Source organism: Leuresthes tenuis, unplaced genomic scaffold, assembly GCF_036924035.1.
Source record: "Leuresthes tenuis unplaced genomic scaffold, fLeuTen1.0.hap1 SCAF_17, whole genome shotgun sequence".
In the NCBI taxonomy this organism is placed as follows: Eukaryota; Metazoa; Chordata; class Actinopteri; order Atheriniformes; family Atherinopsidae; genus Leuresthes; species Leuresthes tenuis.
The window spans coordinates 12,818,612-12,843,522 of NW_027325371.1; the positions used below are offsets into that span (position 1 = coordinate 12,818,612).

Consider the following 24,911-nt stretch of genomic DNA (forward strand, 5'->3'; position numbering starts at 1 on the left):
ATCCGTCAAAATTCAAAATAAAAATGTCAGTCAGCTAAAGTTAATTGTGAAAGCGGCCATCGGATTTCAAGTGTCCAAATGTTCAACAGATTCAGTGATGCAGTAACGTGATTTGTAGGTTATCAGGTCTCATAGTAAGATTCGGAGTCTTCAGATTTATTTAGATGCCATTTGTATTTAAAAATAACTTTTAAAAAAATGTAATTTGTATACTAAATTATTACACGAGCCAAACGTGAGTTAATTAAAACCAAACACGAGAATCACAGTTCAACAACAGGAATGAATGAATGAGTGAAGAAAAACTTCATAAACCTTTTTCACTTTGAAATTTGGAATACAAAAAAGACAGTTTTCTTGGAAAAAAAACCCTATGTAAAGCTGTTAGAATGAAATATTTGAACGTCTTTTCAATCTTATCAGATAAGTCACAAAAGTGAGTCTTTGTGATGTCACTCCACGCTGCCTGCTGTGGTCTCTGTGGGCAGGGAGCTGATGTGCTGAAGCAGCTGATCGCAGTACAGGGGACTCCGCTGTTTGTCTCTTACAGCCTCGGCCTCCTTCTTCATAAGCACAGGGTGGACTGAGCTGCCTTTCTTCAGGATTTCTGCAAGCACAATAAAATGCAACAACCATGAGTCTACAGACTCAAAGACAGCACAAACAGAAGTCAGCATAGCGCTTAGGATAGTTCAAATAGTTCTAACAAATCTGCAAACAGTATACACCTTTCAGGAACAGCCGAGCTTAAGAAAGTAAGAGAAGTTACACCTGCTGTCTTTTCTTGCCTTCTTTCGTTAATATGAATAACATGTTATACTGCAGAGATGATGAGTAGAAGAACTGCTCTTTAAAAAAAAAAAAATCCAATATTTAAGCAACAAGTTGAGAATAATCTGGTCCATGTCAGTGAGCTCATGTCATTTAATCACTTCAAACTTATACAGCAGATCCAAACTGTGTCCAATATCAATAACAGCTGGAAAAAAGCTGATAATATCCGTCACTGAAGAATAATATTGTAAGAAACTTAGAGCAGCGTGAGGGGGAACAAAATGGGGAGTTTAATTATCAACAGAAAAACACAACTTTTGACTTTATTTTACTGCATGACATTTTCAACTGGAGTTTGTTGCCAGTTAATTCCAGATGTAAAAAGGCTTACACACCTCCAACTCACTTGTCCACCTTGTTGGGATGAAAAATCAGTCTCCACACCAGCAGATGGCAGTGCTAAACTATGGTTTAATTACCTCTTTTAACCAGCCATGTGCATTTTCCCTTTCCTACCATTGGGAGGCGATAATTCCCTGTTCAAATCTTTGTTACCTCATCATCTGCATGATTTTCAGGGGTATACTGAATTCTCTGCTTTGTTTCCAAGCATAAAAGTATCAGAAATAACAAACGCTGTTCCATTGATTTCATGCCATCTCTCCAGATGAATTTGTCCGTGTAAACTCACATGATATGTGATACTCGCCTTTGTTCTTCAGGGAGATCCAGGGGGATTTTTAGCTTTTGTGTAAACTCTTTCTGAGCTGGGATGGATGTGGGGGTGAGACTTTGAATTAAAAGGGAACAATGATGGCTTGTGAGAAGTGAGATACACCTGTGCCAACTCACTTCTCACAAGTGAGAGGAGTGGGGGTGGCAGTGTTGTCCATCATTCTGTCAGGACATGCTGCAGACATCAAGCCATTTCACAGACATGCGTTTGAAATACAAGAAGCATAAGAATGGGATTAACTATTAAAGGAACAAGTAGGGAGAGGTAGAGAAGAAGAAAGAGAATGGGGGGGCAAACAAAGGAAGCTTCAAACAGAGCAATGCACGAGAGGGAAGAGCGTTTCCACATTTGGATGCTGTCAGATACAGACGATCACTCAGCGAGATGTGAGGTCATCTTATTTCACAGAGAGAGTCTGATCTGTCTGTGAATGTGCTGAACTTTATGAGGATCAGGCTTCACACACTTGCAGATGTTCGTTCACGCTAAGTGGAAGAGGCAGATGTGCTGACACGAACTCTACAGATGAACTGTCACTGATTAGGAAAGGTGTAATCAATTACTTTGCCACATCAATGTCAGTCTGGATGGCTGAAACGAGCAAGTTGGATGATTAGCCAGATAAAAAACTAAAGTATTCGAAATGACAACAGGTTAATCTGGCAGAGGCTACAGGAAAAAAAACAGTAAGCTCTAAGCACCTTTTTTACTTCCTCTTCTGTGACTGAGAGCCCAAAGTCCATTGATTCCTGCTGGTGAAGTAAACTTTTATACATACAGTGTTTCATTTTTGAAACAAAGGAAAGGATCAACTGAGCCTACATACCCTGTGCAGGGTTAGGGGGGGGTCTGGCCTCCCAGCTGACATAACTAAAGGAGAAGTGTATCCTAGACAGGGCAGCAGAAGGCAAACAAAGATAAGCAATCCTGGTCTCAGTCACACATACAATACAGCTAATTTTCTGTTGAATCACCACCTAAATCTCCATGCATGTCACCAGACTACGACTTGGAAGACTTGGAGAAAAGCTGCAAAGCCACAAACTCCTCACAGAGAGGCCCCGAAAGCGCCAAAGCCACGACAATCTTGTCATGTAACAACTGCAAAGTGCTTGCAGAACTGTGTCCCAGTAATATTTATCCTAAAACAGCTCGGTGCTGTTGGTGTTATTAAATGTTCTTCAAGCAGGATTGACTTAGGCATGAGTTGGGTTATTGGAAGTTATTTTCAACTGCGGATTTGGTGCTCCAATGTGTATAAATGGCAGCAGGATGGTGGGTGTGTGGGATCAACTCAAAATAAACTAGAACTAACCCTTATAGTCATGAAGAGAGAGTGAACACAGCACCCAGGGCATCACCGTGGCTCAGTGAAGCATTTTAAAATGTTTCTGGAGATCAGTACTGGGAGAGCAAATGGCGAACTGCACAAGGCTTTGGTCAAGCAAGTATTAATGTTATCAGAATCGTGTCAAGTTTGGTTTTAGAGCTTTCTCTGCAAAATGTGGAATATTCTCAGGCTCACCCCATTACACATAAGAAACTGTGCGCTTTTCCAAATGCATTTTACCACTTAGAATGAAACTTAAGAGAATTAAATCATCTTACTTTTTACAAGAAATCCTTAAATTATTTTTTTAAACAAATATGAACGACACAAAGCTACTCAGCTGCAAAATCCAGACAGAACATGTTCATATTAGTTATTTTCCTAATTTGCATTCAATAATCAATTTACTCTGCACCTGATAGAGAAAAGCTCTGGTCAAAATGTATATAGCATTTGTAAGTATCTAAAATGTTCTTTTTGGGCGTATTAAGCTATTGCTTCATCTATAGAGCTTGAGAATGCATTCTCATCTTTTTTTCCCTTTGCTCTCTTTGTCTTTCTGAGGCTGGAAGATGAAAGATCCCATGGTGAGGCCTCTCAGCTTTGGCTAAACCATCAGCACTCGCCTGTTTCCTGTCAGAAGTCATGACAGCTAACATCTATGATGAGTAAGTGAGACCCAAAGTCCAGTGGAGCTGCGCCTCAGTTACACACTTCAGGAAAAAAACACTCAGACTTTCCGATAGGGCAATAAAACACAGTCGTGAAGCAATTGCAGGGAACAGAGGGCAAGAGAGGAGGAAGAGACACTGACAGATAAAAGATGGCGGGATTAAGTGGGATGAGCCTGAGGACAGATGTAAAGAGGTGGCACGGGGGAGAGAGGGTCTTCATGTGGTTGTCGTTAGGTGGGATGGTTGCAGAGAGAAATACTGAGAGGAGAGACTGAAACTGGCCACACACAGCTCTATCTATCTACCACAAGAGTTTGTAGACAAAGGAAGGATGGAGCTATGCTCACATATTGACTTCTGAAATAACTCTCTCAGGTGGGCACTCTTCCATATCTGGATCTTATATTTCACTCGTGATGTCCACCACCAGCCCAGACATGGACGGAGTTGAAGTTATTTGGCAGGGAAATTGTTCATGCTGCTCGGTGATAAATTGAGTGGAAAAGAAGGACAAAGGAGAGCTTTTGAAATAAGAGAGAAGAGATTTCTTTGGGCTGCTTGCCAGTGGAATAATGTGATGTTTAACAGAGGACACCCCGAATTCCTCTTATCCCTCTGCGAGTGTGTTAGACACGGCGGGCTGATCTGAGTATTAGGCTGAACCTCTGCTTTCATCAGAGCCTCACATTCACCATGATTTTAATCAAATATTTATGTTTGCCATATAACCAGCATGGTCATTTGATATCTTATGAGGAGTGCATGAGACTGTGTCCCGTTGTTTTGTATTCACAGAGGATTTGTCTTCCTCTAAATAGTTGGTATCTAGATCCGTCAGCGTAAAATACGAAAAATCAAAACAGCTGTGGCCCATTTCTTACGGAGCGCATCATCAAACGCACTCATTCTGGACAACTTCGCTATGACAAATTTGCACCCATCTCTAACAAAGCCAAATGGAGACACGTGCATCCTCCTCCAGCCATTACCACCACCGATCAACACCCCACCCAGCCTCACCCAGCACTTGGTCCTGCACGGAGCTGTCGGGGTCATCCAGGTGCAAGAGGAGCTGCTGAAAGAGGAGCTGCAGATGAGGAGCGGAGAGCTCAGGGTCGTAGTCTTTGGTCAGGCTGGACAGCCACAGTCCCAGAGCCTGCAGAGCAACGCCGCGCACCTCCTCACTGCTGTCGTCCAGACGCTTCAGCAGCTCTTTGGAGACAAAAAACATGACCCTGTCTGCTTTGCTGATGAGTGGGTTACATACTTTCAGAGTGTGTTTCTAAGAGGGAGATGTGTAGTTTTTCTTATTTAAGGATTGAATAACCACATCTGGCACTCAATAACAGCTGTACATACCAACATATACAAAGCATTTTCCCATCAGGGATTAATAAAGTGTTATTGAACTAAACTGAAGAGAATTGAACAGAATTTAAGTTAATATTCTCTAATTCTTATCCTAATGGCCAGCATTCCACTATTCTTTGATTATGGCAGGTACATTAACTAATGTGCTCAAGTCAATTCATGTACTGCTGGGTAAAGTAAGGTATTCTTTCTCTATTGAGGATGAAGTGGAAGGGGCCATCAAACTCTTCAAACTAAGTAGACCAATACTTCTCAATCCTGAAATAAAGGCAACCTACACTGTATGGCAGCAGTTCCAAGAGGGTTACAAATGGGATTATTCCGTTATCACTTACCTGGGTAAATCTTGTTGAGAGCTTCACGATGCAAACTGGCTCCTATGAGCCTGAGCGTGGCAGAAAGAGAGCGACAAGCGAAGAGTCTGCTCATCTGAGAGTCCTCTTCCAGTGCCGAGAACAACTGCGGACACAGCTTTTCCTCCACACACAGCAGCTGCAAACAGAGACGTTTGAGGCCGGTCATATCGACATCTATTCAAACTCACTTAAGAAGAAATTCTGACCGTAGTTGAATATTTCTGTCTTTGGATAGGGAAGTTTTATTTTCTAAGCAGAGGTTACGAACTCAAAGCACCAGAGTCAGCACCACTTGCTTCCGTTGCCATGCTAGTTTTAAGAATGTAAGTTTTTATTAGTCTGAGCTGTTGCACTAAAATATCACCTGAGTTGGGATTGGATCTTTTTGTACAGTCATAAACATGGAGCCGAACTTCTGAAGTACAGAGAGGAGAGAAGTTTTCACCAAACCGTAGATGAGAAACAAAGTTAATGAACAAACAAGGTGAGGTTGAGCACACCGAGTCACACGCCAAGAGGCGATGGCGTAAACCTCCGTCACCCGTCCGTCTGTTTGTTATCGAAACCATGCAGGCAAAACAATAAAAAAACAGAGCAAGGGGAGAGGGAGGGATGGAGACAAAAAGAGGAGGAAATCTTGGCAGATGTGTGATCCACCATTACATCAGTGACAATCTCAGGGTGCCAAGTGTAACTGGAGCTGCAAATGGTTTTCACAGGGAGTGGAGAGGAAACTGTGTCCTTCTAAATTAAAGGTTGTCTGATTCACCTGTGGAAAAACACAACTTTCCGAGGTTACATCTGTCAGGTCCTGTTGTTTATTCTATCTTCAGTATTACCCAACTCAAAGTCCAAAGTTTTTTAAGTAATATGGCCTCATTTAGTCACCTCACTCCAAGCTTTCTGTTCTTGTGAGGACATTTGGGAAGTTTGATCACGCACACCTACACCCTAACACGCAGGTCCATGCTACACTGTCACCCCAGATGTTTTCACTACCATATATTTAAGAAGGTGTGACTACAGTAGAAGAGGTGTGTGAGCCACTTTTGACCGGTCAGTGTGCACACGCAAGGCCAAACGCTGCCAAATGCTGTACATGTGTTTGTGTGAGCAGAAATTCTATAAACTTGGCACAAGCTCCTTGTTCCGGTGAAAGTTCCTACATTTAACAATGCCCCAGAACAGTGGCAGCATTGTTCCTTCGGGACAAAGGTATGTGAACCTGATTGGCCCCACGTACACCTGCTACCTGCTGAGGCCAACTCTTTCAGCCAAGAGAGAAAGATACCCGGCGATATATTTTCTGCAGTGGCCAGGTGAGGCTGTCTGTTTTGATGAGAAATGGACAAAACAGAGAATCTGAAGTAAATGTCAACCCTCGAAGGGTTAGAAGAATGGACTACCACATCTTTTCCTTTACAGCTGAGTCAATAAAAAGTGTTTCTGCAGATTGACAATCACAAAGACATTCAACCAGAGAGGCCCCACATCCGGGATTTGTTTCCAGTGCATTGAGCTGTTTTGCACAGGGGGATGTGTATAATGAAAAAAAAAATTAAAAACCCACAAAGGATTCTGTATAAGTCTGTGAAAGGAGAAGGATTTGTTAATGTCACTGGAGTGTTTGTATGTACCTGTCCAGATGTGATGGCCCCTCCGTGCAGCAGGGCCAACAGGCAGCTTAGGGCGGAGGTACGGACGGCGGCAGCGGTGCGGCCTGCGTGCCACACCAGGTTAGGAAGCAGGATGTCACACAGAAACTTCTCTGACTCATCACGGAAACGTCTGGAATGAAGAGAATGATTACAGAGAGCAGACAGAATGAGTCATTTCTCATGTTGTACACTTCGGTGAGTGTGCTTGAATAGGAACTGGCCAGCACTATTTTTAAATAAACAAATGCCACAGTAGCATGACTGCTGCAACACAAGTGTTACCATACGGTCATTTTCCCACACTCTTTGCGTTGGCGAAAGGATGGGGGAAGAAAGAAAAAGGCAAAAACATCTGTGCGTCCTCCTTTCTCTTCTGCATCATTTTTCCACACTGTCTTTGACCCTCGGACATTAAGCTCCACTCTGCCTCCCATCCTTTAGCTGCTCAGCTGGAGTGACAATAAAATTGTTATCGCTGTTTTTCCTAAAGAGTGCTGTAATGTTCCAGTGCCTGCAGGGGGAGACTGTATGTCAAAGATGGAGCCAGACCCCCTTGCTTCACATGACAGGTGCTGACAGTTTGTCACGAGTGATGCAAAAGGATGGAACGACGTACTTCCACTTTGTGGGGATCGAAAGAAGAGAGGAACTTTATCTTGTCGTTGTATGTCTGTGCACACTTTCACCTACACACACACTCACACACACACACACACTCACTACGCAGGTGCCAGGGAATTCTGACTGTGCACAGCTTGGGTCTCTACTCACTGGAGCTGCCTGTGTTTTCTGTAAAACTTACAAAGACACTGTTCAGAGAACAAAACCCTCTCTCAGAAATGAAAACAGCTGGAAATTTGTCCAAACGAGCTGTCCCTAAAGAAAAATGGAGAAAACCAGTGTTCCACAAACTTTTCTGCCATTCCTCAGATTCCCTTTTCAGTTGTTCCTTCCTGGATGGCTCGTGTCGTTCTTCTGTCCACTGTAAATTTTCCCAAAGATGTTCAGTTGGATGTTCATCAGTTGACATACTTGTCCAGGCTGATTTTTTTTTTGCCACTGGAAACTTGTGTGATTTTGGCAGTGTGCTTTGGAATATTCCACTTCAGCCAACTTTTTGGAGACTAAAGGTCCTAGTCAGAAGGTATTTCTGGTATATTCACAAGCTTTTATGCGGCCTTCTAAAAATGTCCAACACCTTCTGTGCTCATGTCATCACACTCCCACCTCTGTGCTTCACACATTGTCAGGACTGTGCATTTATTTATAGACCCCACTGAGATTAAATGTACTTCAGCTGTTTCTATACATCCTGATTACCGCTGTAAATGTTTGTCCACTGATTTTTAGTTGGTCGCTGATCTTCCTGCATCTTTTTCCAACTTTGTGTTTCTAGTTTTTGACACACTGGAATGAAATAATGGAACCATAAAGATTTTTGATCTTCTGACACCCCTGCACAGTCTCACTTGAATGTCTATTGTGCAACGTGCCACAGAACACTCTAAGTTTAGTTTATGGATATTTTGCCAACCTTTTCCATGACATGACATCATTTGACACTGTAGCATGTTTGTGGAACTATTGTGAATCTTTTCAAATTCTATATTGTTCACTCCTTCCTCTGATATTCAAACCCGTTTTTTTTCTTAATACTGATTAAAGAAGTTACCACCACATTGGGGTGAAGTCTTGTTGAACTTTTTAAGAGTACGTTACAAATTACAGAGTCGTCGTGGATAAATGCACAGTTCCAGTTGCTTTGTTTAGTCTTGTTTCAGGTTAGAGAATTCCATACTTGGAATAAAAGCCCCTCAATAGCATTTATTTCTTGTGGTAACTCTTGACATTTGAATTTAAGATTAAAGACGCTTGCCTTTTGCAGTCTGTGCAACCTTGAAAGCACTCTGTTATCTCAGTTGCAAGTCGAGGTAAAAAGGTCTAAACTTTCACTTCTTCTACTTAGATTTCATATCCAGCTTTTTAATCACAGCACAAATATCCACATGAAATAAGAATATTATGAGTATATGAGGATGAAAGGAACCAACATGTAACTTTCCCTTTCAGCTTGTTATTATACAGCAGAGGTGTCATTATGTCATTTTGGATGCACAACAAAGGAAAAAAAAAATTGTCCATGTCTATCATTGTCCTCTTGATGACATATAGTGTGTGTGTGTGTGTGTGTGTGTGTGTGTGGCCTGCAATCTGCTGAACAAAGATCAAGCCTTAAATCAAGAATGGAGGTTCTGATTATGAATGGAAATATTATGGAAGACCACACAGCCCCACTCAGTGCGAGTTAAACATTTGTTTGAAACCTTTGAAGGTAGAACAAGGTTTTGCATCTCTTCGTGGTTCTGTGATTACCAGAGATATATCTCGGGAATGAGAGTGCCAGTTCGTGTCGCAGGTGGCCTACACTGGAGGCAGGTAAGAGACAGAGACTTCTTTTGTCTACTATGAAAACTGGATTAGAAAAAAAGCAGATCAAATCAGACTTTCCAATTTCCACATTTTTGGCAAATGTGGCAAAATAATCTGGCTTCCAAACTCCTGATGTTTATCAATTCAGTGACATCAGTGTTATTTTGTTTGTTTTGGATTCCTTACACCATGGCAAAGTTAAACCTGAGATTATTTCATTTTATTCACATACAAAGACTAACAATCGGTTCCTCATAATAACTAGTGGAAACACCTACTTACGCATACAAATCATTTGGCTGCAGCATTAGGGTTAGTTACACACTGTATAGATGTCTCCCTGGCAACTCCACAGATGAAGTTTGTCTTTCTGATTGACAAGGGCAGCTGTTGTGATCGCAGGCACCCAGAGGAGGCCTCAAGTTTAAAACATTCACTCAGACTGAAGCTCCGAGCCAAAGCTAAAGCGAGGAGGGGGCTCCTCTCCGGGTGTCAGACATTCCTGATTCACTAGCTTCTTAATCAGTCAATAACCATTGAAATTACTGTTGAGAAAGCTGTTGTCTTCCCAAAGTCAGGCTGGGAGGATAATAATGAGAGTAAGCCTATGTGATACTCCCAGAGAGAGTATGGTTCTCCATATTATCTGTGTGGTGAGCTATAGTTTTTCATTCCGAGCGTATTTTCTGTCAATAAGAGCAAAGCCCACCGAAATCAAGATCCAAAGATGCTAATAAGATTTAATAACAGAATGACTGAACGAAATGCTGTTTTGTGGTTTGTGTGCAATCCAAATTATGTTCCATTGTGGGTGTGTTCGTAACGACGACTTGAAAAAGCAGAGAAACTCGCACACACACAGCTGATTGAGGCTGAAGCCTTAAGTGACACTATGCAGTGATGATAGGGTGGAAATTGTTTCACAGCATCATCATCATCATCAAATTTTCTTTTAAAGTTAGTGTGAGTAATGTGGCTCTCTCACCCCTGGGAATCCAGTGAGTTGTTTGCATCTAGCAACAATTTGGCAAGCATTGTGAAAATGCTCATCCTCATTTCCGTGTCTTTGTTTGGCTGAAGGCAGTTATGGAGAAGAGGCATCAGCTGGCTCAAAAACTCCCCAACTACTGGACCTAGAGCATAAACATGGAAAAAAGAAAGTGGAATTATTACAACGGTGGCATTTAGCACCTTTATTGCTGTGGAAACTTTAAGAGGACGGAATAAATCTGCAACCTTGGTTCATGTAAGTGCAGAAGTGCAAGATGCAATGGGGCTGGCTGAAGCTAAACCAGTGACTGACGGTTGATCAATGCATTCCTGTCTTTAAAACAGATGTGATCAAGACAACAACTCAACCAACTTCCGTTTGGCTTCTCCAGGAAATCATAATGTTGTCTGAGAACTGCAGAGAGGCATCTCCCAAACAAACAACACTTCAAATCAGATAGACAAACCTGCTGTAGGTTTTTCTATTTCATTTGTACAACATATAAAATAACACTAATGAAGCTTCAAGCCATTGAAATTGCATTTCTCCTATATGTCAGTTTGGAAATGGTCACATCATGATGTAAAAAGTTACACCGTGGCATCAATACTACAATGCAGCCACACAAAGTATCGACAAACTGCTGTAATCTCAAATCTGCCTTTAAAAAAAGCAAAAAGCACAATACAAGGCCATAACCATAACAGGGAAAAAAAATCACTGACATAAACAGCTTAAAGAAACACACTTAGAATAAAATACAGCAAACAAAAAAAAACAACTAACATGCCTATTTGCATGGTCTCAGTGGAATAAATCTCCCACTTGTTTATGCCTCTGTGCATACCTGGGCAACAAGCACTCTGTGCATGCCACCAAAAATACCACACGAATGCCCACAGCATATTTCAAGGCCAGTAAATCACAATTTGTCCAGATTGTTGTGCTGCCATGCAAACAGTGCCTTTAATGTCACTTCAGCAGTGCGCGACCCCTGAGTCTTTGTTTGAAGTCCAAGCTACTTTCTGGGTCAACAGTTGGATGACTCAGATTCATTCTGTCTTCCTGTCCAACAATCCATCCATGCATTTTCTAGAACTGCTTTATCCTACGCGAGGTCATGGGGAGCCGGAGCCTATCCCAGCTGTCATTTGGAACGAAGCAGGGTGCAGCCTGGACAGGTTGACAGTCCATCATAGTCAGTCAAAACAAAGAAAATACAAAAGCTATCTTTGAAAACAACATCTCATAGAAAAGTCTCTCATATTGCACATTTTCTCAATAGACTTTTGTCAGGACAAACTGTAATAGAAAACTAAATAAGAACTTTTTTTCTGCACTTACCAGAGGGCTATTAGGACATATTCATTAAGACCTCAATGGGCTGATAAGACAGTGACACAGACTGTGGAGGAAATTAAACGTTGTGTGACGAAGCGTTTCTATACGAATACCTTTTCCAGGAAAATGAGAAACCCAGTGTGTCACTATTCCCGCTTCCATTCATGCCCACACACCTATCCAACACCAGTCTGGCTACATATTTACAGAGGCTATGTATAGTGACTTGTGTGTGTAATCAGTGACAAGAGTCCATGCCCTGTTTGGACTGAATTGTGACAAACATGAGAGGAGACAGAGGAAATCCTGAGGATGTGAGCCAGCCTCATAAAAAAAACATGGAAAACAGAAAAAGAGACCAAACATGAGACAGTTTGTATGCACAGGAAAGAGCGAATCAAAGGACGCTGTCACCAGAGGTGTGTAAGTGGACGTCTGCGGGGTCTTTCATTGTTACCTCAGATAGAGAAAGGTAGAAATAATAGATTTCAATGGATAATCAACTAAAACATTTCTTGTTGCTACTTAAAAAGATTATGTATCTTGACCTTAAGCAGGGCACGAGCAACCTCTGTAGAGACTAGGAGAGAGGGTGACCGTGGCAGACAAAGTCCAACCAGACACTCTGTTATTAACTGCAGAACAAAAGATGGTCAGGACATGAGGGAGAAATTATTCTTCCTGTCTCAGACAAACACAGACGAAGTGTGTAAAGAGCTGATGAGCAAGCAAAATAACCAACTCTCATTTGTCATATCAACTACCGACAATTGTTCTGAAGAAGGCTGATTTCCCTTAATCACGCACCCATCAAACACAGCGGCCACACACAGCCTGTTTCGCTCCCTCTTGCAAAGTCCTCAGGGTGTGTTAGGAGACTAAAGATCACATCTGCAAAAGTAAAACCTAAGGGAGGCTTAGAGCAACACTGAAATGTGCAAATAAAACAGAACTCTCACAAAACCCCACTCAGACACACATAACGAGTACACACAGACAAGCACATTGTGCTTCAAAGTGGCCTCGATCCAGCAGAAGGTCAAGAGCAGACGGCTCTGCTTCTGTTTGATGTAGTGACCTACATAGGGATCACCGAGTGGCCTTAGAACCGACTGGTCAGTTAGCTGCAGGAGTGTGTGCGTGTTTGTGTGTGGATTAGATTTGCCCAGTCAATTAGACAGAGTGGAGACGCAGAGAGAAAAAGACGAAAGATGAAAGCGTAGCAGAGCGAGGTGGTGATGATGGAGGATTATGTTGTATTGGAGGAGGTAAAGTAAATTCTGAGAACCAAAGCAAGGGTCACAGCTTTTAACCCCATTTATCACACACACACACGCAAATATTTTAGAAAAGTCAGTGAGCCAAATGGTTCACATAACAGCACAGTCTTTTTTTTCTGTGTGGGTGTCTTTACCATCAGCTTCACTGAATGGGTAATAGAGATTTTAATCTATAATTATTGCTGAATATTGGTCTATGGTGATTGCACTTTTTACACTGCCTCACAGGCTGTCACATAATTAATTATAAACATATATAATTATAATTACTCGTCTGACAACTTTGTTAATTTGATGGTCCTCTAATAGCATGGATGGTGCTGACAAGCGCATGCCACAACATTTACAGTTTAGCCCAGTAGCAGATGCTCAAAAAACATTAGTGAGAAGAAATGGACCTGAAGAAAAGGGAATGTAATACAATAATACAATCTAATTTCCAGAAATAGGAAATAGGACTGTGTAAAATGTGAATAAAAGCAAAATCAAGTGATTTTATCCCTTCTTTTAAACCACTGATAACAATTACAGTTAAGCAATGAATCCCCAAATGTGAGATAAAAGATTGAAATGAAGTGGGAAGCTATTTTGAGGTTTAATGAATGAAAATGTAAAATCCCCCTTTTCAAAAGCCAGCATCAGCGCCAGCAGCCCCCACACTCACCCCCTGTTGCTTTTGTGAGTGCAGGTGAAATTACACGGTTCTCCCTGACTCATTAAAAACAACTTTACTGAAAGCTGCTGACAAGTCTGCTCTACCTGGTACATTTAAAGCTTAGATCAAGCAGCTTGGATATCTACCCAGAATTCTGTTGCCCCTCTTTATCTATGCGTTCCCCTTTTCAACTGTGGACACCTGCAACCACCTAAGGAGATGGCCGGACCTGCCAAAGAGCCTGAGCAGCATTGCTCTGTAAGGCAGGCTTCAGCTGCCCTTTCAAATCCTTGACAGAAGAGTTCAAGGTGGCAAGAGCTCGATAGCAAGCCATCTGGACACACACCAGTGCCTGATTTACACTGGCAAGGTCACCTGGAGGAAGGTGTACGATGTTGAAAGACCTGAGTCCAGACTGAGGCATCAGCAGCTGCATTTCGACAGCGACTCAATTACACGGACAGTTAGTGATGGACGGAGTCCACGCTGCTCTGATTTTTATGTCCCGACTTAGTGATGGAGGTATTTTTTAACTTATCGTGCCTCAACAATCTACAGTAAAATGGCTTCACCAAGCATTACACTATACCAGTTAGACTGTCCTCTCACCAATAAGCTGTGGTGAATAGAGTCAGTGAGCATGTTTAGACCAATAACTTATGTGCTCTCTTTTTTTTCCTCTTGTCTTTAGCTGTATTTTTTCAGTTGCAATACGTGTCCAACTTCAGCACCTTGAGCTCTCACCTGACTGCATGAGTATGATATGTAGTTGGAGTCTCTGTGGGGAGTAACTGGACCAGGTGTTGACAGAGGCAGACAACCAGTCCAGGAGCTGTCCCATATGTTGTCTATAAAGCTCCATCAAGTCCACGCCCTGCACGGTACTCAAAAAGCGTACGCTCTCCAAGGCCTACAGGAGAGGGGGACAGGTGGAATAAAAATGGAGCAGAATATTCTGTTTTAGTGCAACAGTGACTGATGTATTCATATTTCAGGGATTCTTTAGGTCACGCCGAGATGGGAGACACAAAACGTCATGTGAAAACCATGGAAAGAACAACACAAGAGACAAGACAGCATCTCACACGTAAAACCACTCAAACAAAAGTCTACACACAGGATGTCACAAAACCAAAAGGAACCGTCAGAAACACACACGTAAACACACACACAGACAAAAATACACATCAATAAAGCTGAGCTGAGAGGAAAGGGCAGGGATGAGGGATAGAATAGTAAATAATTAGCTGAACAGGGCAGGGGAACTGACCCTTAAGGCGTTTCATAGTTCCTGTCATAATCCCTTAGGGATGGACAGGGACAGAGACATTGTCTGAGTCAGTCTGGAGAAAGCTAGACATCCCTGAAATGTCCATTGATGGGAAAGACATGGCCCTTTTCTGGGAAAACGAGTTCTGCTTTTCCTCTGGGTCCAGGAATGCCCAAGGCCATTCTCACCCTCCCTCTCTTTCTTAATTCATTCCTTCCCATCTCTCCTCTAATATTGCTTTCTGTGTGAACATACACACCAATGCAGACAGACATAAACACACAGTCACACTGGTGACCGGCGTGGTGTCTGCTCAGCATCTGTGCCAGTTCCTTCCCGCTCCTCTCCCTGTCATTAGCCTACAACGGCGACAAGTGGCTAGATGACATGTTGACCTCAGACACCGTCGGCTTCACTTGTCACCGTTCCTGTTTGCACCGTGGATTTGGATGCTGACCACATTACAGAAGCTCTGTACCTCGGTAGGACGGGTTGTGCGACCTGAGGAGGTATTATGAAAGCAAGCGGAGCTTGGCAAAATGACACAAACTTGCAAATAAATACCACTCATCTCTCCCCATCTGTTTGTCCTCTATTTCTGTCTGTCATTTCTTTCTCCACATTTCACCCGCCTCCTTTCACCAAGGCTGGATTCAAAGTTCTACTCCGAAAGGTGCAATTTCAGCTCCCCTGGCTAAGTGGGTAATTATACAGCTGGTCGTACCCACTTTGAAACAGTACAAATGCTTACATTCCTCGAATAGCTCTTGCTTCATAAAACCGTGCATTTCTAGTAAAAGGGATGAAAAAAGATAAAAGTGAGGAGGAAAAATGTGCCAATTCAGAGAAGCATTACACAAGCACGTTTACAAAAAAGCGATGACAGAGCTGCATCTTGCATTGCATCTCAATACTCTGAGTTTTCTCACCTTTGTGCTGAGCTGTGGCTCAGTGGAGAGACTCTGGACAGTGACCAGCACCTGCAGCAGCTGCAGGCTGACTGCGCCGCAGTCTGACTCACACTGATGCAGCAGCGTATCCACACATGTCAGCAACTGCTCCAAGTAGATAACCTAAGAAGGAGGAAGGCACGAAGACGATCAAAGCATTGTTTTTTTTTTCCCATGCAGATGAGAGTTCTGTCTGACTCTCGTCTCTAATTTTATACACATAAAAACAGATCAAAAAGATACAGTTACTGGGAGTGACAACTTTCTTTCCATCTCCGAGCATGAGAATGTGTGACTGCTGTCACTTGTCAGCCAGTGTTGTGGTGAGGTCATGTTTTGACAAAGACCTGCAGCTCAGGCTAATTTCCATGCCATCATTGGGATCAAGACCTCTTTTCCTGTTTTCACGCAGCCTGTCATTAGGGCTTCATGAGGGAGGGAGGAGGAGATTGAGGGGTGGTGGAAGGTGTAAGTGTCTTTGAGAACAAGTGTGTATTTTTCTGTACAAGAGGGCAGAGAGACCTCCAGGTTTGCTTTGGTCTGGCAGTGAGCATGGGCCAGGAGGGGTACAACCTCGTTTTCTCCCCCACTGAAAACACAAATAATACAGGAGCTGTATCACTAGGGGGTGCACTATCTTTTCCCAAATCTTCTGTGTTAACATACAGACAGTATAGACATTATGTGCATGATAAAAGCAAAGAATTGCGAGGAAGAAGGGAAACTAATGTGCTCCCAGCTGTGAAGAAGATTATTGAGCACATTCAGGAGAAAGACAAACAGAAAAAAACAATTTCAGATCTTAGTTTTCTTGATGCAGTCTGGGAATAAAATAAAAAACGTCCACAAGCAACTACAAACGTCCCCTCATCTCTTCAAGTGACCAAACTAGATCTAACACAAGTCACTCGTGCACACAAGTCATAGAGGAGGGAACCCCCGCCTGTGGCTAAACCATTCACTGACAGGAGCAGCAGGAAAGCAGTGGTCCAAACAGCGGCAGACACACATATTAGTGTACAAACACACAGACATGCATATTATACATGTGGAGAAAACAACCATTAGGGCTGGAGCAGAGTGAGAAAGAGGGAGAGCGGAAAAAGTGGTGCGCTGTAATGACTAGGTGGACACCTGGAGCCAGGCGATATACACCTGGTTTTATTGGAGTCGGCACACTCCTGGGGCCTCATTATGTAGTGTGTGTGCGTGTGTGTGTGTGCGTGCATCTGTCCACCATTGGATACATCAATTACACTTACCCAACTCCTCTTTAAGGAGCCTTACCAGGCAATGAATTCCTATCCAAGGCCTACGGGGCCATACAGCCACTGATATTGCTATGGCAACAGGAAAACAAACACTGGTAGTGTGTGTGATGTCGAGCCTTTTGCAGTTAGGTAAAGTTAGCCTTTTTTCTACTCTCTGTCGATCAGTGGAGCAGCGAGCGGTATCCAGCTGTCATTTGTGTCAAAAGCCGGACATGCGGGTGAAAGACCCGCTTAAGTATGGAAGTATGTTTTTGCAATCATCACAATACTTGATGTTGTGATTTTTTTTTCTTGCACAGGCAAGATAAAAGAAGACATACTGGCAAGATGACAAGACAGCCCCCTGTTGATCTGCACCTCGAGGCTTCAGCGGCAGCTTCCCCAGACAGCCTGTTTACTATTAATAAATCCGGTTGTAAATATGTCTATTCATTCACTCTCTTTGCTAATTTACTCCAACCCAGCAGTTAGTATGGTGCCACCGTCACCACGGCAACCTTAATCCCAGCCACACTCAGCTGTGAAAGGTGTTTGATGGTGGCTGTTTGGTAATCCTCTGTGGAATACCCCTTTAAATAGACGGCCGTGTGTGATTCATGAGAAGATCCCCTCGCATAAAAACAGCGGTTTCTTTAACCACAGGCTCGCATCTTATTTCCTCTCAGGCTCATGACCTCATCTTCAATTTACTACTAATATTTTAATTCTCGCTGAGCATCTGAGATTTATTTTTGTAAGCGCTGTCTTTTTCCCTCAACTGAAATACCGAAAAGAAAACAGAGTTGAAAGAGTCTTAGAGGCTGAGTCAGGAAAGAGGCATCATATATCAGCTTTCATTTCTCCAGCTCCCCGCTGAGCCTTGCAGTTCCCCTTGCCTCTGCTCACTTTGAAGATTATTTATATTCAATTTCTTAACAGACATTCATTTTGTCCAAGTCAAACATCACCTCTTCTTTCTCTCTGCCTCTGCTTTGAAGTGGCAAATAATTCTTTCAAGTTAAACCCAAATGCTATATAAGTTATATAAAGTCAAATTAAATATAACAAGGGTTCTCCATCTTCCAGACCTGTGCTGTCAATTGTGTGTCTGCAGTTGAATTAACTACAATGAAACCAAAGTCAGCCAGTCACATATGAATAATCTGGAGACACTCCAGGTTAGCGTTTCACCACGGTGAGAAAGACATCTTGCTTAATGGCGGGCGCACCCATCTCCAGCGGTGTTATTTACACAGATGAGCTGACCAGCTCCTTCTTCCTGCAATGAACAACGCCTGTTGTCGAAGAATGTTGCAGGTGCTCAGTTTGGGGGCGAGCTTTTCAGTGCCATTGCTTAATGCTTTGCCCTTAAAAAACAGTGAGAGGGAATGACAAAGGAAGACAGATGGAAAAATAAACGAAGAGGAACCAGAGGTCTGCCTGCATCTGTGTGGCAGCATGTGACCGCCGTCCTGTTAATTCTCTATCTGGTTGACCCTGCTGGACATCGTTGTAGGGAGGACAGAAGGAGGTCAGCTCCCCTTCCTTATTTATCACCGGCCTTGACTGGGCAGGCTTTGAAATTTCATGGATTCTTTTAATGGCATGGCTGAACAGCAGTCTGGTGCTAAGACCTTACGCCGGTCTATAAAAAAAACAAAGCCCTTGTCTGCTTCAACGGGTCAGAGAAGCCAGGCAAAGGTCACATGAAATTAGTGGATTTTTGTTATTATTATCTCAGGGAAGAAATTCTTGCCGGCCTCTCGGAGAGGGGGCGGGGTGAGGTCATGGGGAAAGGTGAGGCAGTGTTCCAGCAACATCAGAAAATAGCTCTCTGCCAGACGACAACAAGGGAAACATACTTGTTGCAAAAGAGAAAGGAAAGCAAGTCTGCCCCAGATTTGATTAGATTTTTCCACTGGCAGACTTTTACTTAGAAAGAAACTCCAAAGATATTTTAACAATGCCTTCTGCTACGTAAAGAAAAAGAGAGAAGAGTGCAGCATTGTGGCGGCACATTTCAAAGTTGCATGTGAGCAGATGCAGTTTGATCAGAGACTTCAAATGTTAGATTTGAAAAACACCATGTGGCCTGACTGTCATTTTAGCAGAGTTGGCATTTTATAGAATTATGTAACAGCGAACCCACTGAACTCACCGTGCACAGTGGGGCTATTGAAAAGCCCTAAACTAAAAAAACCTCTGAAGAGATGGGACATATTATCACAAATTCTATTTCCAAAAGAGTCAAATTAGGCGACAAATGTACGGTATGACTCCTGAACACTATGAGGTTGCTAAGATACACACACAACACATACTGACACCGTTTTCAGCACTATGACACAGCCATGATCACCTAACAAGACTTGAAGAGAAACGGCTGATGCATAAAGGTAAGAACAGTATGAGGACATGTTTGTGGTGGGCGGGAATGAAGTCGATGGAATTACAGGAAAAACAGTCATTCTCAGGTACGTAAGTAAAAAAAAAAACAGGTCAACCACATCCAAATGAAGATTTCCCCTGCTGACCTGTTGATATTCCTGGCAGACGCAAGGCAGGGCCAGAGTCTCGGCAATCTGCTGGAGATGTGGTTTCAGTAGAGGTCTGGAGCAGCCTCCCAGCACTGAAGCCAGAATCATGAGGGGGGCCCAGGGGTGGGAGGAAGAGTATGGAGCTGTCACATGTTCCAGCATCAGCTTGAGGAAGACAGGTGGTGGGACAAAGGTCCCTATCAGTTTTGCAGCTGCCAGGCACTGGTGGGTACATACAGGAAGAGAGAAAAGAGACATGAGGGAGTGTAAAGGAGGATAAGGACAGGAAGTTCTTTTTTTTAATTTGCCAGACATCAAAGATCTACATAATCCTCTAAAGTAAACAGGTGCATCCCAAGTCCTTGAGCCATGCTTTTTTGCAGTCTAAATTGAGGACAGTTGACAGACTCATATGGAGGTGAAACCGCTGACTCAACAGATGTGTCCTGAAATCATTCAGTCTCATTGAAATATTAACAAAACCGCTTTATTCTGCTGTGCCTGCGCAGAGGCCGAGTAATATTAACTCCCACATATGAGTCATAAATAGGAAATGCAAAGTGATGTACGACATCCTGTTAATCTGGTGAAAAGCTCTCTGGGACTCACGTTGGAGACCACCTCCCTCTCCGTGTCGGTGCAGGCCCGGTACAGGGTGGCCAGCAGAGGCTGCAGGTGCTGAGTGCTGTGGTCCTCGGCGTGCAGCAGCAGCACGGAGAGAAGCTGGGAAGTCCGGACCCGTGTCGGCACCAGCCAGTCAGTCACATCATGGGTAATAGCTGGTACCAGCCTGCCCAGGTTTCTCACGACCAACTCTCTGCAGCCCAGCCCTGGACGCTCAACTGGAGGAAAAAAAACGTCTTTTAAGAACAGTGGCAGCTCAAATTGCAACATGTGTACAGGCGGTATCTTAGTATGATCTATATGGGAATAAACTAACGAAATAACTCAGATGACTACATGTCCACAGACATCAACACTAAACTTTTTATATCTGAGATATCCCCACAAAAGACTTAACAGAGCAGGTGAAACTAAATCTTAAAATGTTGTTTTTTTTTTATTTTCTTTTTTTTTGCATCCATCTCTCTCTCCCCATTGTTTCTCTTTCTCTCCCACCACCTTATTCTGCTTCTCCCAGAGTCACATTGATGAGAAAGGAAGCAAAGACTAAAGGAAGACAGAAATAAATCAGAGAAACAAACCATGACAAGCCCAAACAAGACCATTTCTGGTTGTCTCCCACTGTCTTGCAGTGACCTCCGCACACTGGGAGGGCTGGCAGATTTATGACGGCAAGAAAGGGAAAGACAAAGAGGGAGAAGAAAAAAAAAAAGAAAGAAAGAAGAAGAAGAAGCCCCTTCTTTTTCCTTTCTGATCATTCCTTTCTCATCTGCAGGCGAAGGTGGCACTCGTTCATAAAGTGACACGTGTAGCTGTGAAACTTGCAGAGGAGCTTTAATCAAAAGCAGAGCAAAGGAGCCGAACCACACAAACTTGGTCACATGGTCGCCATGTTCAGGTTCATGTTCATTCCTGGCCCTGAGGCAAACACTTATCTTTCCAAGCCAGTACATGCCGTGACAACAAAGCTGTCTTAGACAGCAGCAGTTTTATTGTGTGTTACAACCAAGGACACCTGCAATATAGAGGTACGATTTAATGTAAGGTTTAGTTGCTAAATTTAGCGTGACACTGGTGTGGAGCTGAAGAGGCAAGTCAACACTGTTTAGGGCTTTGACTTAAATAACCAGATGAAAAACTGAACACCAATGTTGCATATCAATCCGCTTACTAATTGTACTCTTATAGATTATTTTCAGTATTGATTAAGGAGCAAAAATAAACTAATGATGGAAATAATAACATAATATCTATAAAGTAATATTTGAGTAAAGCGTTAACAAAAAAAAGTAGAGAACTCGCATGTCTCACACACACTCTCAGTAGGAGTCTGCAGGTCTCCAAGCTGGCTATTGCCAATAATCTGCATTACTGAATTACAATGAATCTGTAGTCTACACTCATGCAGAGTTTGCATCTTCTCCCTGTGTATCCGTGGGTTCTGTCCGGGTGCTCCGGCTTCCTCTCACCATCCAAAAACACGCATGTTAGCTTAATTGGTGACTCTAAATGTGTGAGCGTGCATGTTTGTTTGTCTCCTTTGTCTCTGTGTGGCCCTGTGATGGACTGACGACCTGTCCAGGGGGGACCCTGCCTCTTGTCCAATGACAGCTGGGATAGGCTCCAGCCCCCCCCACGACTCGATACTGGATTAAGCGGGTATGGAAAATGGATGGATGATGGATGGATGGATGGGTTTGCGATTTATGAAAAACCCCAACACTGTTGACTGAGGGTCTGAACATGCTTCTGTGTTTGGTCTTTGCAAACACACCTCTACAAGTTATAGTGCTTTCCATGCCATATTGTAGGCAGTCTCTGAGGTATTGGCTGCTACTTGCTGTGTTGGTGCTGTTGTTGGTTCTTTAGCCTTGCTCTGCTTTGGAAAAAGACCAAAGTCAAAGTGGATCTGCCTTATGGTGAAGCAAACCGAGGTGATAAATAATGACGTGTTTTTTTTCAGAGTAGCTGTTGCCTGAGCTTCTCACCGGTGCTTCTTCACCATTAATGGTTTTTGGTGCTTTCACCCATTCGTGATGAAATTGGCTGTTATCTGACCCTCCCAGCTCTAACCAGCTTCAGCTAACTTTGAACCTGTGGGCATTTGATAAAGGTGTAGCATCCTCTCCAAAACCTGTGTGTTGTTAGCTTTATGGTGGGCTGCATGTCTGTCCCTGATGAAGAAAATGGTCTTTTCTTTTTGGACATTTATGGACAAACTGTCTTGCCCCTTATTTGGTTTACAGGTGACGGCTTACGTTGTCGAATTGATTCCGAGTCCATTGCTTGGAGTATATTACTTTACTTGCTCACTACACGGAATTTGGAGACCTTCCACTTCTGAACCAAATGATGCATTTCTGTTTGCTAGTCTTAAAGGTTCAGCATGTGTGGTGTACTCACATCTGGCTGCTCAAATTGCAATCAACGGAAAACTCCCCACCTGCCCCGAAACTACTGTGCCTGTGAAAAGCCCAATCTGCAGCCAGTGTTTATTTTGTCCCTTCTGAGCTACAGTAGTAATGGGGTGGAGGCACACAGAGGAAGACCTGTCATGTTGTGTGGAAAAAATGACAACTATTCTTATTTCAATGCAATTCTACAATTATGAAAATGCAATTGCGGAAATTGTATCGTATCGCCAATGGATCACCTGATAGAATCTATACTGCGACTTTCACTGAAATGATGGAAAGGTGAGAGCTGGGAAGATGCATCTGCTTTTCCAGTGACTGACCTCCTGGAGGATAGTGTGGAGGTGGTGTGAGAAGGAAGTCCATCTTGTCCTTGATGTCGTCCTCATTCTCCTTTTCCCATTGCATGCCAGTCTGCTTCCATAAATCAGCTGCTAGAAGTCTGAGGGCCAGGTGGAGGGCGTGTGTGGGTAAATAATTAGGGAGAATATAGAGTATAGTTTACAGCAATAACTTTCTATCAAGGAGTAAAAAGTAAAGGACGAAAATGTCCATTTTGAACCTTATTTCTGGGATCTCATCACTGATGTTGCTGAGCAGGAGCGGAATGAGTTTGTGGAAATACGAGTATCGGTCTCTCAAGTGCAACAGCCAATCACCAACGACTGCAGTTACAGCTTTTCTCACCTGGACCAAAAGAGAAAATGAGGGGATAAAAAGGGCACAAATGACCATTTGTAAATTCCAGTATAAAGGCAAAGTATTCATGTGTCAAAACATTTAGATTGATAGGAGAAGCTAAGATCCTCCACACACATAATAAGATAATAACAGTACATTATAGAGAGCTTCCCAAAAATAACTAACTGCACACACTGAACCTGTGGTGAGTCGTCAAACAGTCGCTGTGCCAGATGTGAGAGCACATCATCCACGTTTTTTCCACTGCCATGCTGGATAACCGCCCCGGTCGCTTCGATGACTGACACTCTTACTCTGGAGTGCTGATGAGCTATTGTCAGCATGAGAGGCTTGACAAGACTGTCAGCCTGCAAGTGGAAGTGTTCTGAAGAGAGAAGTAAGAAACTAATTTCAGTTTTGACTTTTTATTGTTTTTTTGTTTGTTTTTTTTACTCGCTTTCTAAACCAATAAAATGGTGTCATCCATAAGTATGATTATTAGCTATCAGCAAGTAGGTTTAAGCTTATTTTTCTGTTTCATTTTTACATCTGCACAGAACAGAAGAGTTTGTCTGCGTGCTTCGTAACCATGGCAACAGACTTTAGGACCAAGAAAAGATCTTCGACCAACCTGGCACACTCTTCGCAAAGTCTATGGTGCACTTGCAGCTTTCTCTTTTAACATCTGGGAAAGGGTCGACCACGGTTCTCTGCAGTATGCGGATCATTTCGCTCAGATAGGGGGCTAAACGCTTCCCACACACCTCCACTGTCAGACTCAACATCTCCATGGCCAACAGGCGAAGCTCCTCCGCTGGCTCTACGATCTCTTTCTCCCCAAAACGCTGCGCCAGACAGGGCATTAGATAAGGCAGCGATTCCTCCGGCTTGGGAACACAACGAATAAACTCTGTTAACATCACAATCGTGGTTTCTCTGCATCTCTCCATCGGATCTGACAGACATTTGAGGAGAGGCTTGAGGAGGACAGAGAATACTTCCTGTAATACGGAACTGGAAAGTCCTTTATCTATCGTCTCTTTCTTGATCAGCTCAAGAGCTCGCTTTCTTGTCGCTTTGTTGTCCTCGTTCAGACAATTCAAATGTCGAGCGAGTCCTTTCAAAACTTCAGAAGCAGCATGCTCATCTCCAGCCGCTGTCGCTGCCATCTTGACTATCGCTATGGTAACGGGTAGCTGCACGACAAAACAAACGGCTGCTTTACGATAGCCCCAGATTCAAATTTTTAAACTTTATTCGCATTCACAATCACAAACCTACGCGTGAACCTGCACGTTACATTACAGTCCCTGCTCACGTTACGAAATGTCGTCACAATGTTAGGAGAAACTAAATGCAAAATGTAACCAAAAACCAAACAGCCTGATTAAAAGAAATAAAATAAACTACAAAAAGAAAACAAATGTATCATATGTGTTTTTAGTTTCTTTTGTCAAATTCTCGGTTACCAAAATTAAATCAAATTCAATTCAATTCAGTTTTATTTATATAGCGCCAAATTACAACAAATGTCATCTCAAGGCACTTAAATAATATAGTCCAATTCAAGCCAATTGGAATTAAATTCA

At 42.9% G+C, this 24,911-nt stretch overlaps 1 protein-coding gene across 1 annotated transcript; it reads right to left on the reverse strand.

Moving 5' to 3' along the window:
• Positions 1–366: 366 nt before the first annotated feature.
• Positions 367–24,498, reverse strand: LOC140274022 (dynein axonemal assembly factor 5-like). The gene is made up of 13 exons (XM_072369709.1): positions 23,954–24,498; positions 23,523–23,707; positions 23,204–23,328; positions 22,965–23,083; positions 20,213–20,445; positions 19,601–19,825; positions 15,796–15,939; positions 14,341–14,506; positions 10,315–10,462; positions 6,879–7,029; positions 5,221–5,377; positions 4,535–4,726; positions 367–607 (listed from the first exon to the last, which is right to left on the reverse strand). The coding sequence occupies exons 1-13, from the start codon at positions 24,489–24,491 to the stop codon at positions 453–455; spliced, it is 2,538 nt and encodes an 845-aa protein (XP_072225810.1). The 5' UTR covers positions 24,492–24,498; the 3' UTR covers positions 367–452.
• Between the last annotated feature and the right edge of the window lie 413 nt (positions 24,499–24,911).

Excerpts from the sequence above, each read along its gene's own strand:
- LOC140274022 (XM_072369709.1), bottom strand. The coding sequence starts at position 24,491 with ATGGCAGCGACAGCGGCTGGAGATGAGCATGCTGCTTCTGAAGTTTTG. Across the intron at positions 23,708-23,953 it reads CTTTGCGAAGAGTGTGCCAG|AACACTTCCACTTGCAGGCT; the intron begins GTTGGTCGAAGA and ends TTCTCTCTTCAG. Across the intron at positions 10,463-14,340 it reads TATCATACTCATGCAGTCAG|GTCCAGTAGTTGGGGAGTTT; the intron begins GTGAGAGCTCAA and ends TTTATGCTCTAG.